We start from the raw sequence: 23,460 nt of genomic DNA, 5'->3' as shown, positions 1-23,460 counted from the left end.
TCACCGACACCAACAATTAACTTATCCATGTCGATCTCCGACGGAGGAATATAAACAAAGCCATGTTTCCTGGTTAGCGCTTCAAAGGAAGCATATCGCGAACTTTCACCCGCCATGACTCTTCAATGGCCAGATGGATAAAAATAAATCGGCGAACACCGTTCAAACTTCGACGGGTCACGAGAAAACAAGAATAATTTAAACGAGAGGAAAAGGAAAATGAATACAAAATAAGTAAATAAATAAATAAACACGATAAACGAATAATGCACAACAGTAGATCGGCACGGCCACCACCCAAAGCACAAAGAACTTACCGAATACAGAAGCAAATGCTCTTCTCTCCTTCTCTCAAAACTCAGGAAATGGGGGGAAAAAGAGGAGGGGTGGGGAAGCAAATGTTGCACAGCAGGATAAGGCAGACAAAGGAGCACAAGGGACAACACAAAGTTAACAGACGCACCAACATGCCGCTATGACATTTACACACAAAGCGACTGGCCACCAGGGAGAGGGGGGAGAGAGAGAGAGAGAGAGAGAGAGAGAGAGAGAGAGAGAGAGAGAGAGAGAGAGAGAGAGAGAGAGAGAGAGAGAGAGAGAGAGAGAGAGACAGACAGACAGACAGACAGACAGACAGACAGACAGACAGACAGACAGACAGACAGACAGACAGACAGACAGACAGCGCGAGAGAGAGAGAGAGAGAGAGAGAGAGAGAGGTGGGGAGGAAGAGGGAAAGGTAAGGGGAGGAGGGTGGGGTGAGCAAAGAAACCATCCCTGGGAATATTACCACAAATGAAGTACAGGTGGAAGCTGTCCGGGGCTCAGTGACGACCCTGAAGAGAGCCCTCGGCACAAAACTTTGAGAACAGAAAACTTTACAGCTTGGTCCATGCATCATGACCCCTGACCGAAATGAAAGTGGATACTTTCAGCCCACCATGGGAGATACCATATGTAGATACCAATCAATGACACACAGGTGCACGCACGCATGTACATTTATTTGCATGGATATATTTTTCAGGGAAAAATTCTGAATTTTTTTTTTTTTAAAAGAAAAAACCCAGTTTTCCTTGGAGTCCTCCAAACCCCAGGTTACTTATTTAGGGTTAACCCCCTGGGGATCTTTGCCTGGTCGAGGGTTAACTGCATGACCACCACCGCCGCGCCTCAGAACAATGTGCCATTTCCTGTGTGTTTTATATATCACGGCGATGGCCCCACTTCACACAGGAGGCACAAAGACTTCATCGGCTTGACCCAAGACCAGAACAGAATGGGAGGAAGGCCAACAGAACTATAACACAATGACTGTAAAATCTCAGGTACAAGAGGGTGGGAAAATCTGAAACACTGAACCCAAAGTGTTTACCAAACTAAATGTGAGGGTGGTGGTTGACAGTAAACTTGAAGACATGGAGGGAGAGCACAGGACAACAGACTGGAAGAGAAAAATTGGAGGAAGATGTAAGGTGAACCTTGGGAGGGTGAAGTTGATGGTGGGGTGGGGGAAAGGGGAGGTGTGGAGGGGGTCACATTGAAGAGATTTTTTTCAGACAGCTCCCTGCCTGCACCAGGGAGGCCCTCAAAAAATATCTCGAAAGGAGGAGCAGAGGATCAGTTTTTGATGATTGGAGTTCCGGGTCAGCTGCAGTGGAGAAATTTGATGGAGTCACCTCGAGAGTAGGGCAAGATTGTCAGACATTTTGGAGGGGAAAGGGGAGGTCACAGTGAGGAGATACTTGTCTGAAGGCTGCCAGCTTGCATCATGGTGCCCTGCAAATAACTATCTGGAAAAGAACAGACAGGAAAGTAAGATGTTTTGATGATTAGAGTTCTGGGTCAGCTGCTGTGGAGAAGTTTGATGGAGTCACCTTGAGAGTAGGGCAAGAGTGTCAGACATTTGGGAGGGGAAAGGAGAGGTCACAGTGAAGAGTTATTTGTCTGAAAGCTGCCAGCTTGGATCATGGAAGCCCACAAATAACTATCTGGAAAAGAACAGACAGGAGAGGAAGAAGTTTTGATGATTACAGTTCAACGACCTGGAAAATAAGAAAAGATTGTGAGACATTTCTCCACCTGAAAAAAAAAACCACACACACTGGAGGAAGTTTTACATGAAGAATGGGACTGTTGTGGGGCAGTTATGGAACGAGGTTTGGGTTCAGGTTTGGGTTTTGGGAAAGAACGAGGTTTGGGTTCAGGTTTGGGTTATGGGAAAGAACAAGGTTTGGGTTCAGGTGCCCAAATGTACCTAAGAATTGCAGGAACCATGATGTTTACTTGCTGATTGTTTCTTGTGAACCAACAAGACATCAAATAAAGGATTGTACAAATCTCTTAAAGAGGCACATTCTCTCTGGTCTCTGGTCTGGTCCCAAATGATCGATCTGAAAACATCCTGCGTCATTGTGGATAAAACATCACCACTCAACAGCATGACCATCTGATTCTGCAGAGCTGGTGATTGTGATGTCTGATGCTGTTGCGATTCGACGATCGACACAAGAGCATCCACTTCCGGGATCCCACCATCCCGTCTCCCGGTGCTTCTGTTCTTCGTGGAGTTTTTGGCCGTGCAGTCTGTGAAGGAGTAAACAAAATCATTTTCAGATGGAGTTACAACTCCTGAAGTTAAATGAAATTGATTTTATAATTTGTCTACTTCCGTGGAATGTACCCGATCTTAATTCTGTGAGCTTTCACTTCCAGCTAATGTTGCATTGTTGTTGACTGCAGCCATTTATGGTCTGTAACACAAAGAGCAGCAAATGCTACACATTAAGAGAGAACCTCGTTTCAGGATATCTTTTTTCACTTCAAAACTGACATTTCTCAAGGTTGATTTTGCAAAAGCATAACCCTGTGGTGTACTCCTCCACCAAGAATCAATGAATCCTTGAGTAAATGGCCTCCCGCTGGAAAGCATCACTTGTTCAATCCGAAATAGAATTCTCTTCGGGACTGTATTTTATCACTTGGACATTTTCAACCAAAATCAACTGTGAAATGGTCTTCCAACGAGATTGGTAGCCATACCCCGTGAGCTTATATCACTTGCATACCTGGACGATGAGGCTGAGGCATCCAACAATTGCAATGATTATTTGGTCAATTCATCACCATTTATGTTGAGTGGCGGCACGGTTGAAGGAGACAATGAACAATGGCGTCGAATGTGGGATTTGAACACATGTTGTGAAGGAACCCGTCTTCCTTCACAACATAAATTCGGGGTTCAGATGGGAACACCAATGGATTAACCCAGAGGAAATGGTTCTTTGTTTCCATTGTGCTTAACATAATAGGAGATAAACTTATAAATTATCAAAACCAGGAAGGATAATTTACCTGAAGCGAATAAAACATTGATGTGTGGTGTTCTGTTCAATGTGTTTGTAAGTTCGATTAAATCTGCCCTCTCATTATGAATGGCAAATGGAACGAGGAAATGAAAAGGAACATTAACATTGACTTACCTTGATAGAGTTTCCACATCCAGTGCATTTTTTGTGGTCTGCATGGGAATAAAATAAAAACAATAGATCGCACGTGTACGCGAGCGCACGCATGGACACGACCAAACACCAAGACCTCAAAATGAGATCAAAAGAGCTTGGAAGCTGAAGAGCGTCAAAATTGCATCACCAGTGATAATTGGAGCAAGAGGAATAATAAAGAAGAACCTCAGTGAGATTAAAAAAAAAAACATCCCCGGGAATATTACCACAAACTAACGACAATTGGAGGCTGTCGGGGGTTCGGTGACGATCCTGAAAAGAGCCCTCGGGCCAAAACTTTGAGAGCAAAGATGAACAGCTTGCTCCGTGAACCGTTATCCCTCACCGAAGCGAAGATGGATACTTTGAGTCCTGGGAGGACTTCGGTCCATCCCCTGAAACCGGAAAATGGAGATAACAACCGACGACACACACGAGATCAGGGAGGTTTCCGTTCCACCAGATTGCAGCCAACAACAGCAACTTTCACATGTGCACACGCTTGCACACACATACACAGTGCCTTCAGAAAGTATTCAAAGCCCTCGACTTTTGTCACATTTTGTTGAATTCCAGCCTGAATTTAAAATGGACTAGATTTAGTTATTTTGTCACCAATCGACACAAAATACCCCATAATGACAGAGAAAACATGTTTTTAGAATTTTTTTACAAATTAATCAAAAGAGAAATGCAGAAATATCTCATTTACATAAGTATTCAACCCCCTGAGTCAATACTTTGGAGAAGTGTTGATTCAGGACACAACATGTCAGCAAGTCAATACCATCCCGACTGTCAAGCATGGAGGTGGCAGCATCATGTCATGGGGCTGTTTTCATCGGCACGGACTGGCAAGCTTGTCAGGATAGAAGGGACAATGGACGGTGCAAAGTACAGGAGAATCCTTGATGAAGACCTGCTTGGGTCAGCCATGAATCTGAAACTGGGTCGGAGATTCACGTTTCAGCAGGACATTGACCTGAAGCACAAAGCTAACGCCACAATGGAGTGGCTGAATAAGAAGAAAATAAATGTTCTTGAGTGGCCCAGTGAAGTCCTGACTTTTTTTTTCCAAGACAATGTCAAGGCTCGTATAAAAGCTAACACACAGAACATATAACAAGGGGAGCAGGAGACAAGAGGGATGGGAAAGGGAAGCACAAAACAGTGGAGAAGAGACATATGAGGAGATCTGTGGAAGGAAGAGGGGTGGGGCGGGGTACATGGAGCAAACAAGATGGACACGACAGGGACTTTCAGGAAGGAAAGCAGGGAATTAGGAGGAGGGTTTGGGGTGGATTAATGGGGGAAGAACAAATCGAGGTTTTGGATATGGGAAGATAGGTGGTGGTGAATAACTATTTTGAAGACCTGGAGGGAAGAGTGGGATTGAAGAGAGTGTGGGAGTTTGTTCCAAAGGTGGGGAAAAAAAGAGGAATGAAATTGTGAAGGAGAGCAGTGATTCTTGATGTTGGTAGTTTTACCAGAAGGGGGTTGCTGATAGACCTTGAGCACCTTGCAGAAATATGGGCGGGACAGATCGCAGACAGAGCGGGGAGGGGCGGGGGATTCGAGATCGGAGAGGAGATGGTGGAAGACAGAAAGACCACAGACCTACCTGCGGTGAGAAAGTGACAAACACAAAGACTCAGACTCATCGCCGGAGATACCAATGATCCTTAATGCCTTGGCTTCCACAGCGTGAAGAGATGAGAGGCGAGCGCACCAGCTCAGAGTGGAGAGCATTACTCCATCAGGCTGCAGATGAAAGCTTTTTACGTGGTCAGCTGCTCAGGTGGGCCGAGGAAGGACTTTACACGATGGAGGAAGCCCAGTCTGCTATTGGTTTTGGAGGACAGCTTGGAGATGTGGCTTTTCCCAGGAAAGATCATGGCAGATAGTGACAGCCAAAAGCTTGAATGAAAGGACTTCTTCCAGAGGATTGTTGAGAAAGTATATGGGGGGTGGGGGGGGGGGTTCTAAATGGTCCTTTCGGAGAGACATTGTGAGAGTGTGAGATTTGACAGGACTGAAAGACATGTTCCAGTGTTGGACCAGTTTGTGATTTTATCAAGATCTGCAGAGAGTGAAGAAGCTGCTGCTTCTGATCTGAGGGATGAGAGATGGAACGGCAGAGGGTGGAGTCTTGAACCCAATAAAACATTTATGATGAGACTTGAAGATTGCAGTCCATCGATGATTTCCATCAAACTTGGCAGAACGAGAGCAATTTTCAAGTGAAGAATGGGTAAAGATTTCACCATGTCACTGTGCATAACAGGTGGACACCTCTCCGAATCCATCCACAACTTTTTGAGATATCGTGCTATCTCTCAGTTTCACCCTATCTCTCAATGGTGAAGAATCACTTAAAAAATTCTCGTTGTCGGATCCGGATCTGGATCTTCACCAAAACCTAATCAGTTCGTCCTTGTCACACACCGAACCTGTCCACAAAATTTCATCCGGATCCGTCCATAACTTTTTGAGATATCGTGTTACAGACAAAAACAAACAGACAGAAAGGGGTGAAAACATAACCTCCTTCACCTTCCACGGCGGAGATAACAAGAGGGTTCAGAGAACACGATACCCCACACAATGTTCAGGTACATGCAGCACGGCCTTCCCATTCGCGGGGGTTACATTCTTTAAAATCCCTGTGAGCCGAAAATCTGAAAACTTGGGGGTAATGGGGAAAATATGGTTCGGGACTTCAACTTGTTTGTTTTCTTGAGTTTTTATAACTTTGTACGGAGCTCATGGTGTTATTTCAAAAGCACAACAGGGGCACAAACTCAAGACCATCCATCCATCCATCCATTGGGACCACACTCTATGCAGAGCATTGGTACTGACTGCCTCAGCAGTCTTCTTGGATATTGGGCACAATCCTGGACGGGGTCGCCACTCCGACACAGTACAACAGCATGCTGGCACTCATCTTGCCGGCCTCGGAAGGATGACAGGTCGAGTTAACCCCACCTAGTATTAATTCAATAGCTGAGTGGGATTTGAACTAAAGACACTGAGATCTAAAGCTCGTGCAGCCACCTCAACCGTTAAGGCAACAACAGGCTTATTTTACTGAATCAATAACATAAAATAGTTTATTTTCTTGTGTGATGATGATGATGATGATGATGATGATGATGATGATGATGATGACAATCCATGTTAATTAATTTGGTGAATAAATGTGGAAAATATTTCACCAACCCGCAATTATTCGAGTGCTTTGACTGCAATCTGCAAACTTTGCCTCTGAATGAATTCATCGCAATAGAGCAAATCCCCGAAGGGGAAACCTACGAACAGCAAGGCCCTCCCGTACGTCACATTTAACAAAATGATGATTTTAACGATTGGTTTTAAAAAAGTGTGGAAATTTAGCACAACTGAAGCAGTCGTACACCAACTACCCTAATACACTGTAATAAGACGACGCCGAGTCGCGGTTTAGGAGATGGAGACTTGATTGATCACCATACAACACACACCATCGATCGGCATCGTACTGTACATCGCCATATTGATGGTCACTTCTTCACTCGATATGCACATCCCACAGGCCACGCCGTCTCATGCTACACATCGATATACTGTATAGCATGGTTCTTCGAAGTATTCTGAAGGCGATTTGTGTTCCACAGTCTTCAAGTATCAAATTCAATTTAAATAAAGATTTAGATTTAGATCTAAATAAATTAATTCCGGGTTTCACCGCCATTTTCCCCAGTGTGTGTTACATCACCCGATCGAACACGTTACATTCGTTCTTCGTGCCTGTTGCTTGTGTCCATTATGACATCCGTGAAAACGGTAAGTTTTCTGTCTGGAATGATTTTAAATTTTGTTTTACTCCCAGACAGACAGACAGATAAAGTATAAATATTATCGCCCTTCTCTGCACATGTGCGATCGGGACGAATTCAGTGCCAACATACGGTAAAAGGAAAGACTCGTCTTCCTATTCATGTTCAAAATACAACATTCAATTTAAATAAGTTGTTCCTCGATCATAAACTGATAAGATGGACGGACATGAACCAATCACTTAATCCCGCCGTTCGCTTTGTGGATGCGGGTAACAAATTGTGAACATTTTAAAGTGGGAAAGGTTACCTCGTCATATTCAGCGATTTATCCTCTTCGTTTTTCTCTGCTGGCCAACCACTTTCCTCCTGCGATGAGGTACCACATCTTCTTTGGAAGCCGGTGCCACTTGGTTCCTCTGGGGAGCTCGTGTAGTCTGATCCTCCTGGAAAGCCGCTGCCACTTGCTTCCTCAGGAAAGTTGGTGCCGCCTTATTCCTTCTTTGCAGGCGAGGTGTAAACTGTTGCCACCGGCGAGCCAGTACAATCTGTTCCTCCTGGGAAGCCGCTGCCACTTGCTTCCTCAGGAAAGTTGGTGCCGCCTTATTCCTTCTCTGCGGGCTAGGTGTAAACTGTTGCCACCGGCGAGCCAGTACAATCTGTTCCTCCTGGGAAGCCAGTGCCACTTGGTTCCTCAGGAGAGTTGGTGCCGCCTGATATGGTCTCTGGACCCTAGGTATAGGTTGTTTCCTCCGGACTGCCGGTACAGAGCACTGCCCCTGGGAAGTTGGTGCGGCCTTCTGCTGTTGGCGAGACGGTGCAGCCCCAGCAGCCAGGGCATCCTGTTTCCTCTCCACAGGAAATGCAGCCTGCCTGCCCGTGGGTGATTCCAACATGGACGGCTGTGACGTCTTCTTCCTCATGGGTTCCACGACTGATGGCTGCTGCTTACTTGGTGCTGTAAAAATGGAGGATATTTTTCATTAACATAGATTATGGATTTTTACACAATTCTCAACAGCAAGAACAAGAACAAGTTTAGATGAGGTGAAAATATCATATATGTAAAATGGATGCAGAAAACAAAGTTTATTTAATTACACATGAGGTCTTACTTGCGATCTAATTGGACACAAGTTCATGGCTCTGTTGCAAGTTCAAACAAGGACATGATACTCGAGGTCCCCTACCTTTTGGGTGGTATGAGAAATAGATCTGTGTTATATGAAAGCGAAATGTTCAATGCTTTTTGAAATATCACAAACACAAAAGTACATGGATGGATGATCGGTCGGACGGAGTTCATTTTAATGTCCCCCATCTCCGACTTTGTCGGAGCGGCGGGGGAAATTAAGTAGAGGAGTAAATTATTCGCTGACGTTGAAGACTGAAGAGATTTAAAGCAGCATAATCAAGACTTTACCCAGAACGATATAATACACAGGTGGTGAGAAAAGGGAAGCCTGCAGAAAGGTGTCACAAATTATTTAGGAGTAAACGTTTGGCTGCATATTGTGTTATGATGTGCATAGTTTGGCTGCAGATTGTGTTGTTATGTGCATTGTTTGGCTGCATATTGTGTTGTTATGTGCAATGTTTGGCTGCATGTTGTGTTGTTATGTGCATTGTTTGGCTGCATATTGTGTTGTTATGTGCATTGTTTGGCTACATATTGTGTTGCTATGTGCATTGTTCGGCTGCATATTGTGTTGTGATGTGCATTGTTTGGCTGTGTATTGTGTTATGTACATTGTTTGGGTGCGTATTGTGTTATTATGTGCATTGTTTGGCTGCGTATTGTGTTGCTATGTGGATTGTTAGGCTGCGTATTATGTTATTATGTGCATTGTTTGGCTGCGTATTGCGTTGCTATGTGGATTGTTAGGCTGCGTATTGTGTTATTATGTGCATTGTTTGGCTGCGTATTGTGTTGCTATGTGGATTGTTAGGCTGCGTATTGTGTTAATATGTGCATTGTTTGGCTGCGTATTGTGTTGCTATGTGGATTGTTAGGCTGCGTATTGTATTATTATGTGCATTGTTTAGCTGCGTATTGTGTTGCTATGTGCATTGTTAGGCTGCGTATTATGTTGTTATATGCTTTGTTTCGCTGCGTATTGTGTTCTGTGCATTCAACGTGTGTCAAGTTCTTTAGTATTTAGTGCTATGCAATGTTTGTTGTTGCCAGGTGCGAATTGTAAGTGTAGAGCAGAGTAAAAACGTGACATATCAACGTTGAAATTCGATTTGACACCTGGAGGAACATCGTAAGTACTCGGGAAATTACTGGTTGTTTAGTTTAAAGAGCCATGCTGTGGAAACTTGCAGTTTCTAGCACAAACTAGTTATACAACTGTCAACTCTTTAGCTCACGTGGAACGTCATCCCTGAGAGCTCATGTAATGGCGCGTCGTCCGTCCGTCAGTCCATCAGTCCGTCTGCAAACACTTGCAACATCTTCTCTGAAACTACGCACACGATTTTGATGAAACTTCACCACATCTTCATCACCTGTGATGTACCAAAGTTTGTTCATGGCATGAAAAAATATGTAAAAAAATTGGGGTCTGAGGGGGTCTTCGGAAACAGTTTATTGGGGGTTTCCCTACAAAAGATAATTTTTCTTTCTTCTCAGAAACTACACATGCAACTCTGATGAAACATGACCACAACCTTCATCACCCGTGATGTACTAAAGTTTGCTCCCGACATTAAAAAAAGAAAAAAAGATCGGGGTCTGAGGGGGGTATACAGGGGCTTGCTTCCTTAAATATGTATTTGCTTTCTTCTCCGAAACCACACAAACAATTTAATTGAAAGTTGACCACAACCTTCGTCACCCATGATGGACCAAAGCTTATCGTCTGCGGAGAGGGAGGGGTCCACAGAGGGAGGCGGGGGGGGGGAGGGGGAATGTGGTTGACCTTTGAATTTTTATTTTAATGCCATGAACAAACTTTGCTACATCACGGGTGATGAAGGTCGTGGTCAAGTTTCATCGGAATTGCATGTGTAATTTCTGAGAATGAAGGAAATTCCTATTTTTGGGGGGAAACCCCTGTAGACACCCACGGGGCCCCATTTTTTGCAATGCCATGAACAAATTTAATACATCCAGGGTGATGAAGGTTGTGGCAACGTTTCAGCGAAATCTTGTGTGGAGATTCAGAGAAGTTGCTCGTACTTGTGGATGAATGGACGGACGGAACGCCATCTCATATCCCATAAGCTCCCCGAACTACATTAGAGCCGAGCTAAAAATCAGGGTCATTGGAGGACCCATGAATATTTAACGAATGTATTTTTGGATTTGACCCCTGATTCAGGCCCCAGAGAGTGGGGACTGAGGTTCACAGGGGTCAAAAAAATTTTTTTAACTCAAAATTTGATATTGGATCATTCCTGGTGGAACCCTTTGCCATCTGTCAACTTTGCTTTTGGTGGGAAGCTTGGGGATTTGCGAAGGTGCACCATCAACTTCGCTCTCGTTTATTTTGTCCAAGAGTTGCTCCGCTGCCTTATTATCAGGTCATACTCTCTTCTTGCTCTTCATGAGCCTCCATCTTGCCGAGAAACAAGAAGACCGGATGATATTAAAGAGTACAAAAGGAAGGCTGGTTGGTTACCTTCAGCAGCTTCAACATGGCAGGTTGTCTGGGGTCTTGGAATATTGTCGAACAAAGTGTGAAACAAAATGTCCTGTAAAACATAAGAATGGATGTCTTGGAATGAAATATAAACACGACAAGGAAAGGCCATCAGAAGAGAACAAAAGCATTTTGCTCCACAATAACAGGAGTTCAGCAACCCCACTGTATGTGTGTCTGTGAGCTCAGCAACCCGTGTGTGTGTGTGTGTGTATGTGTATGTGTATGTGTATGTGTATGTGTGTGTGTGTGTGTGTGTGTGTGTGTGTGTGTGTGTGTGTGTGTGTGTGTGTGTGTGTGTATTTGTGTGTGTGTGAACATGCTTGTTCATGCAAATCAAATCATTGATAATGGTATCAAACCCTCACCTGCATAGTGAGTCTTTTCATCGGATTTTTGCAAATCGTTCCGGTCAGGAGGGAGGCCACGGGTTTATTCACACTGGGTGAAGGATCACTCACAACACTGAAGCCTCTTCTGGCGTATGACATTGGCTGTAAGAAGAAAAACAAATGCGTTTGATAGAATTATCACCCATCATCACAATTCAATAATTACATTAACATAATAAGCATATTCCAACAAGCATTAACTGACGTAATGACTGAGGCTTGACGAAAAAATTATAAAATACATTTTGATTCACAAAATAAATTGTGGTATAATAGAAAAGTTTTTTGTGAGCCGAAAAACAAACCCTATCACCTCAATAATTGGATAGTAAGCCTCCGTGGGTTAAAATAAAGTGGTAAAGAACCCATCCTTGAGGACGGGTGAATTGCCCCACTAAAACGATGTCGAGATGCAATTGCAATTTGCAGTGCTGTTCTGTGTCCCTCAGAACAACCACATATTGTGTTGTGTCACCAGGAATATCACCAGGAATCCACTACAAAATGGACAGATACGGTCAGGCTGCCAGAGAATAACGACAGGGGCCTTTGGTCATGCTCAACGACCCCACTCCCCCCAGGCAATGTACTAAGAGTATGCGTACACATTTACATTGAGAACGAGAAAGAACAATCAGAGATTGCAGAACATCATCAGAACTTGTTAGAAATGCCACATTATAACTGATGGCAGTTTTGACCGGGTACCAAGACGTCTCGCTTTGATGCAACCCCACTTTGATTGGACACCTGACCCTGACCCCCATGACATTTCTCATTGTTATTCCATTGAATGTGGAATGGGATTAAAATAGATTCACTTCAAATCAAATGGAAGACCAAACAGGTAAAGTCCTGCATTAGTCATCAGAAGGAGCCCAAACAAGCAAAAGCTAAGATGAAATCATCAGGAGGAACGTGGATAGGATTCACATTTCAGCTGCTACTCCTCCACTCTCAAACCCATCCAGGTACAGCCAAGTGAGCCTTATTCAAAAAATATAAATCTATCTTTAATTCCAGCAATCTGTGAGTGTGTGTGTGTGTGTGTGTGTGTGTGTGTGTGTGTGTGTGTGTGTGTGTGTGTGTGTGTGTGTGTGTGTGTGACCGCTGTTTCTCGACAACCACTGGTCCGATCTTATTAAAACTTGCCAGGTATATTGCTGGTGCCATGTGCATGTGCCTTTTCATGGTTTGATATAAATCGGACAAGTGGTTCCCAAGTTATGGCCATTTATTTACAAACCAATGAAAGGACACGTTGCTGCGTCGGCGTGGCTGCGTAGGCCGGTGCGCGGCCAGCCGAAGATGACGTCACGTGCAGTACCGGTTCCGATGGGGATCGGTGCCTTCGTTACCATGGCGTAGGAGTGGCATTGGTCAATGGAAGCGAATGTCATGGCAAGCAAAGACAGGGAGGTAAACTTGATTTTAATTTTGATTTTAATTAATTCTGTGTGTGTAAGTATCACAGCAGTTGTTACTTCAATACAAGCGATAATTCGTGGAATGCATGTGAACATTCCGTACGGACACGCACCACTTCCGGATCTTGATGACTCACTGCATTCTAATAATTTATCGATTTCTTATGCGCATTTATAGATAAACACAATGCCCCAATCCAGTCGTCGTTTACAAGAGTGAAGGAACGGCCTGGTGTGGTTATTGTTTCTGGCACACGGTTTGAATTGTTTGTTGTTTTTTTTTGCACGTACGGCCACGCAAGAGCGAAGGAACGGCCTGGCGTGGTTGTTGTTTCTGGCACGCGGTTTGAAAGTTTTTTTTTTTGCACACACGGCCACGCACGTACGGCCACGCACGTACGGCCACGCACGTACGGGCACATCCTAGTCTATCAAAAAGAACCCAGATCAAAAAATTAAATTATTCTGGCTTGCAGACCATGTATCCGATGAGGTTGAAATTTAAAACCTATATTCCCCATCACGACTCGATCATCAATGTGAAGTTTCATGGTGATTGATTAAGCTGTTCCAGAGAAAACATTATTTAATATTTTTCTTCAATGCAATATGGCTGACAAACCATGTGAGCAATCAATTATTCCTTCACAAATTTTTACACCCAAGGATTGGAGAACATTCCTGTGAAATTTCCCCTCAATCTGTCCAGCCGTTCTGGAGAAGAAGATTTTTGTCGGTTTCAGGGTAAATCCAATATGGCTTCCAAACCATGTGGCCTATGACATCACAAGAGTGAACGTTTTATTCCAAATGGATAAGAGGTCATACTATTGCGGGGCCGGGCGTCGGCTGCGAGCATGACCGCTTGATGGAGCAGCAGAGTCGGCTCGACCGACAACTCGGAATGTAGATTGTACTTTTTCGGAAAAGTCCGAGAAGTACGGGTCCCTTATGGGACCGTGAAGGGTCAATATTTCTACCATGTGGTACAGAGTTATTCGCCAATTTTCAAAATACCCAGAGATCACGTGGCGATTTACCGAGTCTCCACACCCGAGATGGAACCCGTACGGAATGAGCCGTTTCGCGTACTCGAACCGTGTGCGATCCGAGCGGATTATCACCGAGGTTCGTCGGTCCCAAATATCCCGTAATAGCAGCAACAGCCTGGCTAATTCTCCAACACGCAGCACACTAAGCCAATGGAGGAAAAGACACGAACGAGCTGATACATTTAACAATTGGGGTATTAATTCACAATAAGGGTAGGAGGGGAGCACGTAAGGGAATAGTGAAACTGGTCAAAAGAAATGCACGTATGTACAGCAAGGCACTTACACCATTCACTACTTAGAGACTGGCGCCACAAACACACATGCGCACACACCCAAAAGAATCAGACCAAAATGGTCTTTTATTGAGGGCTGTCTTGGACCTGTCCGCCTCGTGCGGTCTTCAAGGACCAGGTCCTCGAGGCAGAACTGGACGCCGAGCATGATCCAGACACCCTCACGACTGGGCTCCAGGCGAACGAAATCGGCAGGGCGAAAGCTGGCAGGAGAAGACCCTCCGTTACCCCGACCACCTCGTGCACAGACGCTTTTGCACTCCACCACCTTGCGCGCAGATGTTCACCTCTTGCCAGAACCCTCAGAACCCCTGCGCGAACTTCTAGCCAGAACCAGAACCCCCATGCGTGCAGACCGTGCCTATAATTATACCCCCCTCTTCAGGGGGGGGCACCTCCTCACGACTCTCCCTCTCTCACTGACAGGTTTTGGTGCGCAAATCGCTCTTCGTCTCTCTCACTGGCCAAAACGGGCAGCAAGCTCCTTGATGGGCCCGGGGGCGTGGTGACATCACGCGTAGCCCTTTCCTCCTGTCGCGGGATCTGATTGGCCGGGCGACGTTCACCTCACTCGTTGCACGCTGATTGGTCGAGGGCTGCTGCGCGGTTCCTCCTTGAACTCCGCCCATCATGAAGTCGGCCAGAGCGAGGGGAAGGAAGCGAAGTGAAGGTGAGGGGGTGATGCGGTGTGGTCGGCGTTGATGTTGATGTAAAAATAAATGAAAAGAAAACCTGACGATAAAAATAACTCCACAGCGCAGGAACATTTAATTACCCATGAGACCAGGGATGGGACCCTAACTGGCAACATGTAATTCCTGATATAACTCATCTAAAGGACCTGTATGTTTTGTGCTCATGGTTTCCAGATTCGCAACAATACGTCATAGTTCTTCATTAAAAAAACCCGTACAAGTTTAGGTTAATCGTGGGTGCCAGGTCGGGTTCCACCAAACAGTTATCGGTATTCTAGTTCACTCAGTCTTACAAGTTGTTTTGGAACAGTTCAGGAAATATTGTTAAACAATTGAGAAGAATTCTGCAATAAACTCTTTCTGGAGCATAAATTATACTTTAGAGTTTTTAGATAGAATTAGATACCTTAATATCAATTCAGTTTAAGTTTTTGATTTTTTAACTTTCTATACAAATGTGGATTTCGTACTCGTGAGGGATTCGCTCTTCAAACTGATTGACAAGGTTTTAAACTCGATTGACAAGTTTTAATTGTTTTGAAAAGCAGAAGTTTAAGGATGCTGTAAATTTTATTTTATTTTTTACTTTTGTGTCTTTTTGTGGGATAATGTTTCAACAGGTTAAGTGTATTCCCATGGGTGGGAATTGCAGCCCACAACAAGCGGATATTTTTCAAACTTTCTGTGAATTTTCATTCATGCAGAAACTGACGAAGGAGGAAAAAAATTGGGTTTAGCTGAAATATTACATCATACATGTTGGAATCTCCATGAGAACTGTGTGATTAATTATAATTATTTTGAAAGGCTGCTTCACAAGATTAGTCCAGATGAGCAGAGTATCCGCCCGACGGGCGATCTTGTTCCAAACATACAACACGTTCTGCTGACACATTCCTTTTATTTGGGCGGTGTATAGGTTACAAACAGCTCTGTTTCAACAAAGAAATAACCCGGGTTACGTGCATGAAGCAAAAACATACCTTCTGTTCTCAAACACTTCATTGCACTGGAAAACGTGGCGACAGGAATATTGTGCTGTAAATGATGTGACTTGTAATACCCTCCCCCACCTGAAGGCGGCGCAACATGCCACACATTTCATCGAGAATTTGCATCCCATCCCTCGCCCCACCCCCACAAGACCACCGGGAAAGATAAAAATAGCCCGACACACTAATTGGGGTCTCCCTAATCCTATGTAGAAAGTCTAAATGTAATCAGCTCAGAACTGTAGGAGGAGTCGCATGACAAACCCACACACACAAACACCAGACCGTGAATTATCGTGAGGATGACCTGATTTCAACCATCACAGCAGTGGTAATGATTGTACAGTGGCTGTGTTTACACTCTTCCACGAGCTGTGGTCGAGCTCGAAGAAACTGAAAGGAAAGAACAGGAAGTGTATCCTTGTACCTTTTTATCGGAGTGAACTTTCTTTGCGTCCAATATGGTTCCAAACCGTCCTTTTCCAAGATTCGCGAGAACATCCCATTCCAAAATCTGATAACAAAAGCAAAAACATGGAGTTTCACAACAGTGCTTATGGATGACTCTTGTGGTATGCTTACAGCCTGCAAGCAGATGATGTGGTGCATCCTACGTGCACACATAAGAACTATAAGCTCCATATACCAGACTGTAAAAGTGTAAATTTTCATGCTGAGCAAAGTGAAAACGTGTTTGTGACATTTGAAATTTTGCGGAGAGGGCAGAAGACACAACCTCAGTGACCTTAACCATATTAAACGACAGCGAATGTTTATATTGGGAGAAAATAACTTTCAATGCAACCAAAAATAAAGAGAAACAGGCAAGAAAACACACTTTATTAAAAAAATAAATTAAGATTTACATCCGATGCATATATCATATGGAACGAGAACTACGTTGTCGATGGCACACCATCGCATATTCCTGAGCGCACTGCTTTGTCCCATTAACGCCAGGTGAAATTTTATCTTGCAAAATGGATTGACTATTCTTTTCTATTTGATGTGCTTTATGACCAAAGACTTACTATGTTTACTAAATCAGAAGTCATCGCAAGCATGTCAACATTTCATGAAACATTAATTTAACACTGTCCACCAATATAGAACTGTGCATCAATTTAATCATAGGAATGAACTGTGTATAATATTAATTATAATTATTCATAATCAATTAGATAAATGCAGTAAAACCTGTGACTGTTTGTCAGTCATGTTGTTGTTGTTCGTCGTTCGGCTGCTCCCGTTAGGGGTCGCCACAGCGGATCATCCGTTATGATCCGCATACTGATTTGGCACAGGTTTTACGCCGGATGCCCTTCCTGACGCAACCATGGTCGCCTCTTACGACACAGGGATAAGAATTGGGTTTCGCCATGATTCCGGGCTGCCCTACACCCTCTCATAGCGCGGCCCAGCGCAGAGCTCCCGTCCTCAAGCGATCCTCCAACCCAAGCCTCCGAGCCGCCGGATTACAGGCGCACGCTACTACACCCGGTGTTGACTGTTTGTCACTCATGGGGGCCACATAAGTAAGTTCTTTAGAAAAGAATTTACCATGTACAATGGCAAATACACTTTGATATAAAATATAATATAAAAAATATAATATATTACAATGATATAATATAAAAAATCGACCCCCATGACCCCAACCCCTTGGCCCGGCCCCGAGGGGTCATATCAAAAATCCGAAAGTGTTGTGCACTTCCCCATACATATATCTACTATGTCCCGAAGTTACAAGTTCCTATTTCAAACGGTGTAGCAGGAGTTACAGGGTAAGACAGACGGACGTACGGACGGACGGACGGACGGACGGCGGAGACAAACACAATATTCCCGCTTTTCTCCGAAAGCACGGGAATAATCAAATGGAAGACCAAACAGGTAAAGTCCTGCATTGAAGTCATCAGAAGGAGCCCAAACAAGCAAAAGCTAAGATGAAATCATCAGGAGGAACGTGGATAGGATTCACATTTCAGCTGCGACTCCTCCACTCTCAAACCCATACAGGCACAGCCAAGTGAGCCTTATTCAAAAAAAATATATATATATTTCCAGCAATGTGTGTGTGTGTGTGTGTGTGTGTGTGTGCGCGCGCGCGTTTGACCGCTGTTTCTCGACAACCACTAGTCCGATCTAAGTGAAACTTGCCAAATATATTGCTGGGGCCCTGTGGATGTGCCTTTTTCAAGGATTTATATAAATCGGACAAGTGGTTCCCAAGTTATGGCCATTTATTTACCAACCAATGAAAGGACACGTTGCTGCATAGGCGTGGCTGCGTAGGCCGGTGCGCGGCCTGCCGACGATGACGGCCAGCCGAAGATGACGTCACGTGCAGTGCCGGTTACGATGGGGATCGGTGCCTTAGTTACCGTGGCGTAGGAGTGGCAATGGTCAATGGCAGCGAATGTCATGGCAAGCAAAGACAGGGAGGTAAACTTGATTTTAATTTTGATTTTAATTAACTCTGTGTGTGTAAGTATCACAGCAGTTGTTACTTCAATACAAGCGATAATTCGTGGAATGCATGTGAACATTCCGTACGGGCACGCACCACTTCCGGATCGTGATGCCAATGTATTTGAATAATTTATCTATTTCTTTTGCGCATTTATAGATAAACACAATGCCCCAATCCAGTAGTCGTTTACGAGAGCGAATGAATGGCCTGGTCTGCTTGTTGATTCTGGCACGTACTTTGAAAATTTTAAAAAAAAATTTTGTTTGCACGTACGGCCACACACGTACAGGCACGCACGTACGGGCACGCGAGAGTGAAGGAACGGCCAGGTGTGGTTGTTGTTTCTGGCACGCGGTTTGAAAGTTTTTTTTTTGCACGCACGGCCACACACGTACGGCCACGCACGTACAGGCACGTCCAAAAAGTGCTGCATATCAAAAAGAACCCAGATCAAAAAATTAAATAATTCTGGCTGCCAGACCATGTATCCGATCAGGTTGAAATTTAAAACCTATATTCCAGATCACGACTCGATCATCAATGTGAAGTTTCATGGTGATTGATGAAGCGGTTCCAGAGAAAACATTATTTAATATTTTTATTCAATGCAATATGGCTGCCAATCCATTTAACCAATCAATTATTCCTTCACAAACTTTTACACCCAAGGCTTGGAGAACATTCCTGTGAAATTTCCCCTCAATCTGTCCAGTCGTTCTGGAGAAGAAGATTTTTGTCGGTTTCAGGGTAAATCCAATATGGCTTCCAAACCATGTGACCTATGACATCACGTGTGTGAACGTTTTATTCCTAATGGATAGGCGATCATACTATTGCGGGGCCGGGCGTCAGCCGTGAGCACGACCGCAAGATGGAGCAGCAGAGTCGGCTCGACCAATCACTCGGAATTTAGATCGTACTTTTTCGGAAAAGTCCGAGAAGTACGGGTCCCTTATGGGACCGTGAAGGGTCAATATTTCTACCATGTGGTACAAAGTTATTCACCAATTTTCAAAATACCCAGAGATCACGTGGCGATTTACCGAGTCTCCACACCCGAGATGGCACCCGTACGGAATGAGCCGTTTCGCGTACTCGAACCGTGTGCGATCCGAGCGGATTATCGCCGAGGTTCGTCGGTCCCAAATATCCCGTAATAGCAGCAACAGCTAGGCTAATTCTCCAACACGCAGCACACTAAGCCAATGGAGGAAAAGACACGAACGAGCTGATACATTTGACAATCGGGGTATTAATTCACAATAAGGGTAGGAGGGGAGCACGTAAGGGCAGAGTTAAACCGGTAAAAAGAAATGCACGTATGTACAGAAAGGCACTTACACCATTCACTTCTTAGAGACTGGCGCCACAAACACACATATGCACACACCCAAAATAATCGGACCAAAATGGTCTTTATTGAGGCCTGTCTAGGACCTGTCCGCCTCGTGCGGTCTTCAAGGACCAGGTCCTCGGGGCAGAACTGGACCCCCAGCACAATCCAGACGCCCTCACGACCGGGCTCCAGGCGAAGGAAATCGGCAGGGCGAAAGCTGGCAGGAGAAGACCCTCCGTTGCCCTGACCACTCCATGCGCAGACGCTTTTGCACTCCACCACCTTGCGCGCAGATGTTCACCTCTTGCCAGAACCCTCAGAACCCCTGCGTGAACTTCTTGCCAGAACCAGAACCCCCGTGCGCACACTTCTTGCCAGAACCAGAACTCCTGTGCGTGCAGACCATGCCTATAATTATACCTCCCACTTCAGAGGGGGGGGGCAACCCTCCCTCTCTCACTGGCAGGTTTTGGTGTGCAAATCGCTCTTCGTCTCTCTCACTGGCCAAAACGGGCGGTAAGCTCCTTTATTGGCCCGGGGGTGTGGTGACATCACACGGAGCCCTTTCCTCCTGTCGCGGGATCTGATTGGCCGGGTGACGGTCACCTCACTCGTTGCTCGCTGATTGGTCGAGGGCCGCTGCGCGGTTCCTCCTTGAACTCCGCCCATCATGAAGTCGGCCAGAGCGAGGGGAAGGAAGCGAAGTGAAGGTGAGGGTGATGCGGTGTGGTCGGCGTTGATGTTGGTGTAAAAATTAACGAAAAGAAAACCTGACGATTAAAATAACTCCACAGTGCAGGAACATTTAATAACCCATTAGACCAAGGACGGGACCCTAACTGGCAACATGTACTTTCCGAAAAAAACTGATCTCCAGGACCTGTATGTTGTGTGCTCATGGCTTCCAGATTCGCAACAATACGTCATAGTTCTTCATTAAAAAAACCCGTACAAGTATAGGTTAATCGCGAGTGCCAGGTCGTGTTCCACCAAACAGTTATCGGTATTCTAGTTCACTCAGGCTTTCAAGTAGTTTGGGAACAGTTCAGGAAATATTGTTGAACAATTGAGAAGAATTCTGGTATAAACTCTTTCTGGAGCATAAATTATACTTCAGAGTTTTTAGATGGAATTAGATCCCTCAACATCAAGTTCGTTGAAGTTTTTGATTTTTTAACTTTCTATACAAATGTGGATTTCGTACTCGTGAGGGATTCGCTCTTCAAACTGATTGACAAGGTTTTTAACTCGATTGACAAGTTTTCATTGTTTTGATAAGCAGAAGTTTAAGGATGATGTAAATTTTATTGAATTTTCTACTTTTGTGTCTTTTTGTGGGATCATTAAATTAATTAATTATAATGTTTCAACAGATTAAGGGTATTCCCATGGGTGGGAATTGCAGCCCACAATGAGCAGATATTTTTCTTACTTTCTGTGAATTTTCATTCATGCAGAAACTGATGAAGGAGGAAAAAAATTTGGATTAGCTAAAATATTACATCATTCATGTGTGGGGTCTCTATGAGAACTGTGTGATTAATTATAATTATTTTGAAAGGCAACTTCACAATATTAGTCCAGATGAGCAGAGTACCTGCCCGACAGGTGATCAGGTTCCAAACATACAACACGTTCTTCTGACACATACCTTTTATTTGGGCGGTGTATAGGTAACAAACAGCTCTGTTTCAACAAAGAAATAACCCGGGTTACGTACATGAAGCAAAAACATACCTTCTGTTCTCAAACACTTCATTGCACTGAAAAACGTAGTGACAGGAATATTGTGCTGTAAATGATGTGACTTGTAATACCCTCCCCCACCTGAAGGCAGCGCTACATGGTACACATTGACGTGGAGAATTTGCATCCCATCCCTTGCCCCACCCCCACAAGACCACGGGGAAAGATAAAAAAAAATAACCCGACACACTAATTGGGGTCACCCTAATCCTATGTAGAAAGTCTAAATGTAATCAGCTCAGAACTGTAGGAGGAGTCGCATGACAAACCCACACACACAAACACCAGACCGTGAATTATCGTGACGATGACCTGATTTCAACCATCACAGCAGTGGTAATGATTGTACAGTGGCTGTGTTTACACTCTTCCACGAGCTGTGGTCAAGCTCGAAGAAACTGAAAGGAAAGAACAGGAAGTGTATCCTTGTACCTTTTTATCGGAGTGAACTTTCTTTGCGTCCAATATGGTTCCAAACCGTCCTTTTCCAAGATTCGCGAGAATATCACAGTCCAAAATCTGATAACAAAAGCAAAAACATGGAGTTTCACAACAGTGCTTATGGATGACTTGTGGTATGCTTACAGCCTGCAAGCAGATGATGTGGTGCATCCGATGTGCACACATAAGAACTATAAGCTCCATATAGCAGACTGTAAAAGTGTAAATTTTCACGCTGAGCAAAGTGAAAACGTGTTTGTGACATTTGAAATTTTGCAGAGAGGGCAGAAGACACAACCTCAGTGACCTTAACCATATTAAACGACAGCGAATGTTTATATTGGGAGAAAATAACTTTCAATGCAACCAAAAATAAAGAGAAACAGGCAAGAAAACACACTTTATTAAAAAATAAATTAAGATTTACATCCGATCCATAAATCATATGGAACGAGAACTACGTTGTCGATGGCACACCATCGCATATTCCTGAGCGCACTGCTTTGTCCCATTAACGCCAGGTGAAATTTTATCTTGCAAAATGGATTGACTATTCTTTTCTATTTGATGTACTTTATGACCAAAGACTTACTATGTTTACTAAATCAGAAGTCATCGCAAGCATGTCAACATTTCATGAAACATTAATTTAACACTGCCCAGCAATATAGAACTGTGCATCAATTTAATCATAGGAATGAACTGTGTATAATATTAATTAAAATTATTCATAATCAATTAGATAAATGCAGTAAAACCTGTGACTGTTTGTCAGTCATGTTGGTGTTGTTCGTCGTTCGGCTGCTCCCGTTAGGGGTCGCCACAGCGGATCACCGTTATGATCCGCATACTGATTTGGCACATGTTTTACGCCGGATGCCCTTCCTGACGCAACCATGGTCGCCTCTTACGACACAGGGATAAGAATTGGGTTTCACCATGATTCCGGGCTGCCCTACACCCTCTCATAGCGCGGCCCAGCGCAGAGCTCCTGTCCTCAAGCGATCCTCCAACCCAAGCCTCCGAGTCGCCGGATTACAGGCGCACGCTACTACACCCGGTGTTGACTGTTTGTCACTCATGGGGGCCACATAAGTAAGTTCTTTAGAAAAGAATTTACCATGTACAATGGCAAATACACTTTAAAAAATCGACCCCCATGACCCCAACCCCTTGGCCCGGCCCCGAGGGGTCATATCAAAAATCCGAAAGTGTTGTGCACTTCCCCATACATATATCTACTATGTCCCGAAGTTTCAAGTTCCTATTTCAAACGGTGTAGGAGGAGTTACAGGGTAAGACAGACGGACGTACGGACGGACGGACGGACGGACGGCGGAGACAAACACAATATTCCCGCTTTTCTCCGAAAGCACGGGAATAATCAAATGGAAGACCAAACAGGTAAAGTCCTGCATTGAAGTCATCAGAAGGAGACCAAACAAGCAAAAGCTAAGATGAAATCATCAGGAGGAACGTGGATAGGATTCACATTTCAGCTGCAACTCCTCCACTCTCAAACCCATACAGGCACAGCCAAGTGAGCCTTATTCAAAAAAAAAATATATATATATATATATATGATTCCAGCAATGTGTGTGAGTGTGTGTGTGTGTGTGTGTGTGTGTGTGTGTGTGTGTGT

General features: G+C 44.3%; 1 protein-coding gene across 1 annotated transcript; it reads right to left on the bottom strand.

Annotated features, from left to right (window-relative positions):
* Positions 1 to 524: 524 nt before the first annotated feature.
* Positions 525 to 22,022, bottom strand: LOC147009183 (uncharacterized). The gene is made up of 8 exons (XM_085862994.1): positions 21,963 to 22,022; positions 21,810 to 21,896; positions 16,250 to 16,336; positions 11,337 to 11,462; positions 10,948 to 11,020; positions 7,632 to 8,279; positions 2,684 to 2,753; positions 525 to 2,586 (listed from the first exon to the last, which is right to left on the bottom strand). The coding sequence occupies exons 1-6, from the start codon at positions 22,020 to 22,022 to the stop codon at positions 7,642 to 7,644; spliced, it is 1,071 nt and encodes a 356-aa protein (XP_085719120.1). The 3' UTR covers positions 525 to 2,586; positions 2,684 to 2,753; positions 7,632 to 7,641.
* Positions 22,023 to 23,460: the final 1,438 nt, after the last annotated feature.

This window comes from Eptatretus burgeri, chromosome 17 (assembly GCF_056783735.1).
Source record: "Eptatretus burgeri isolate ZD-2024b chromosome 17, Ebu_testis_v1, whole genome shotgun sequence".
NCBI classification, from domain to species: Eukaryota; Metazoa; Chordata; class Myxini; order Myxiniformes; family Myxinidae; genus Eptatretus; species Eptatretus burgeri.
Note: the sequence above shows the minus strand (reverse complement) of the source record. Positions and strands in the feature narration are given on the sequence as shown.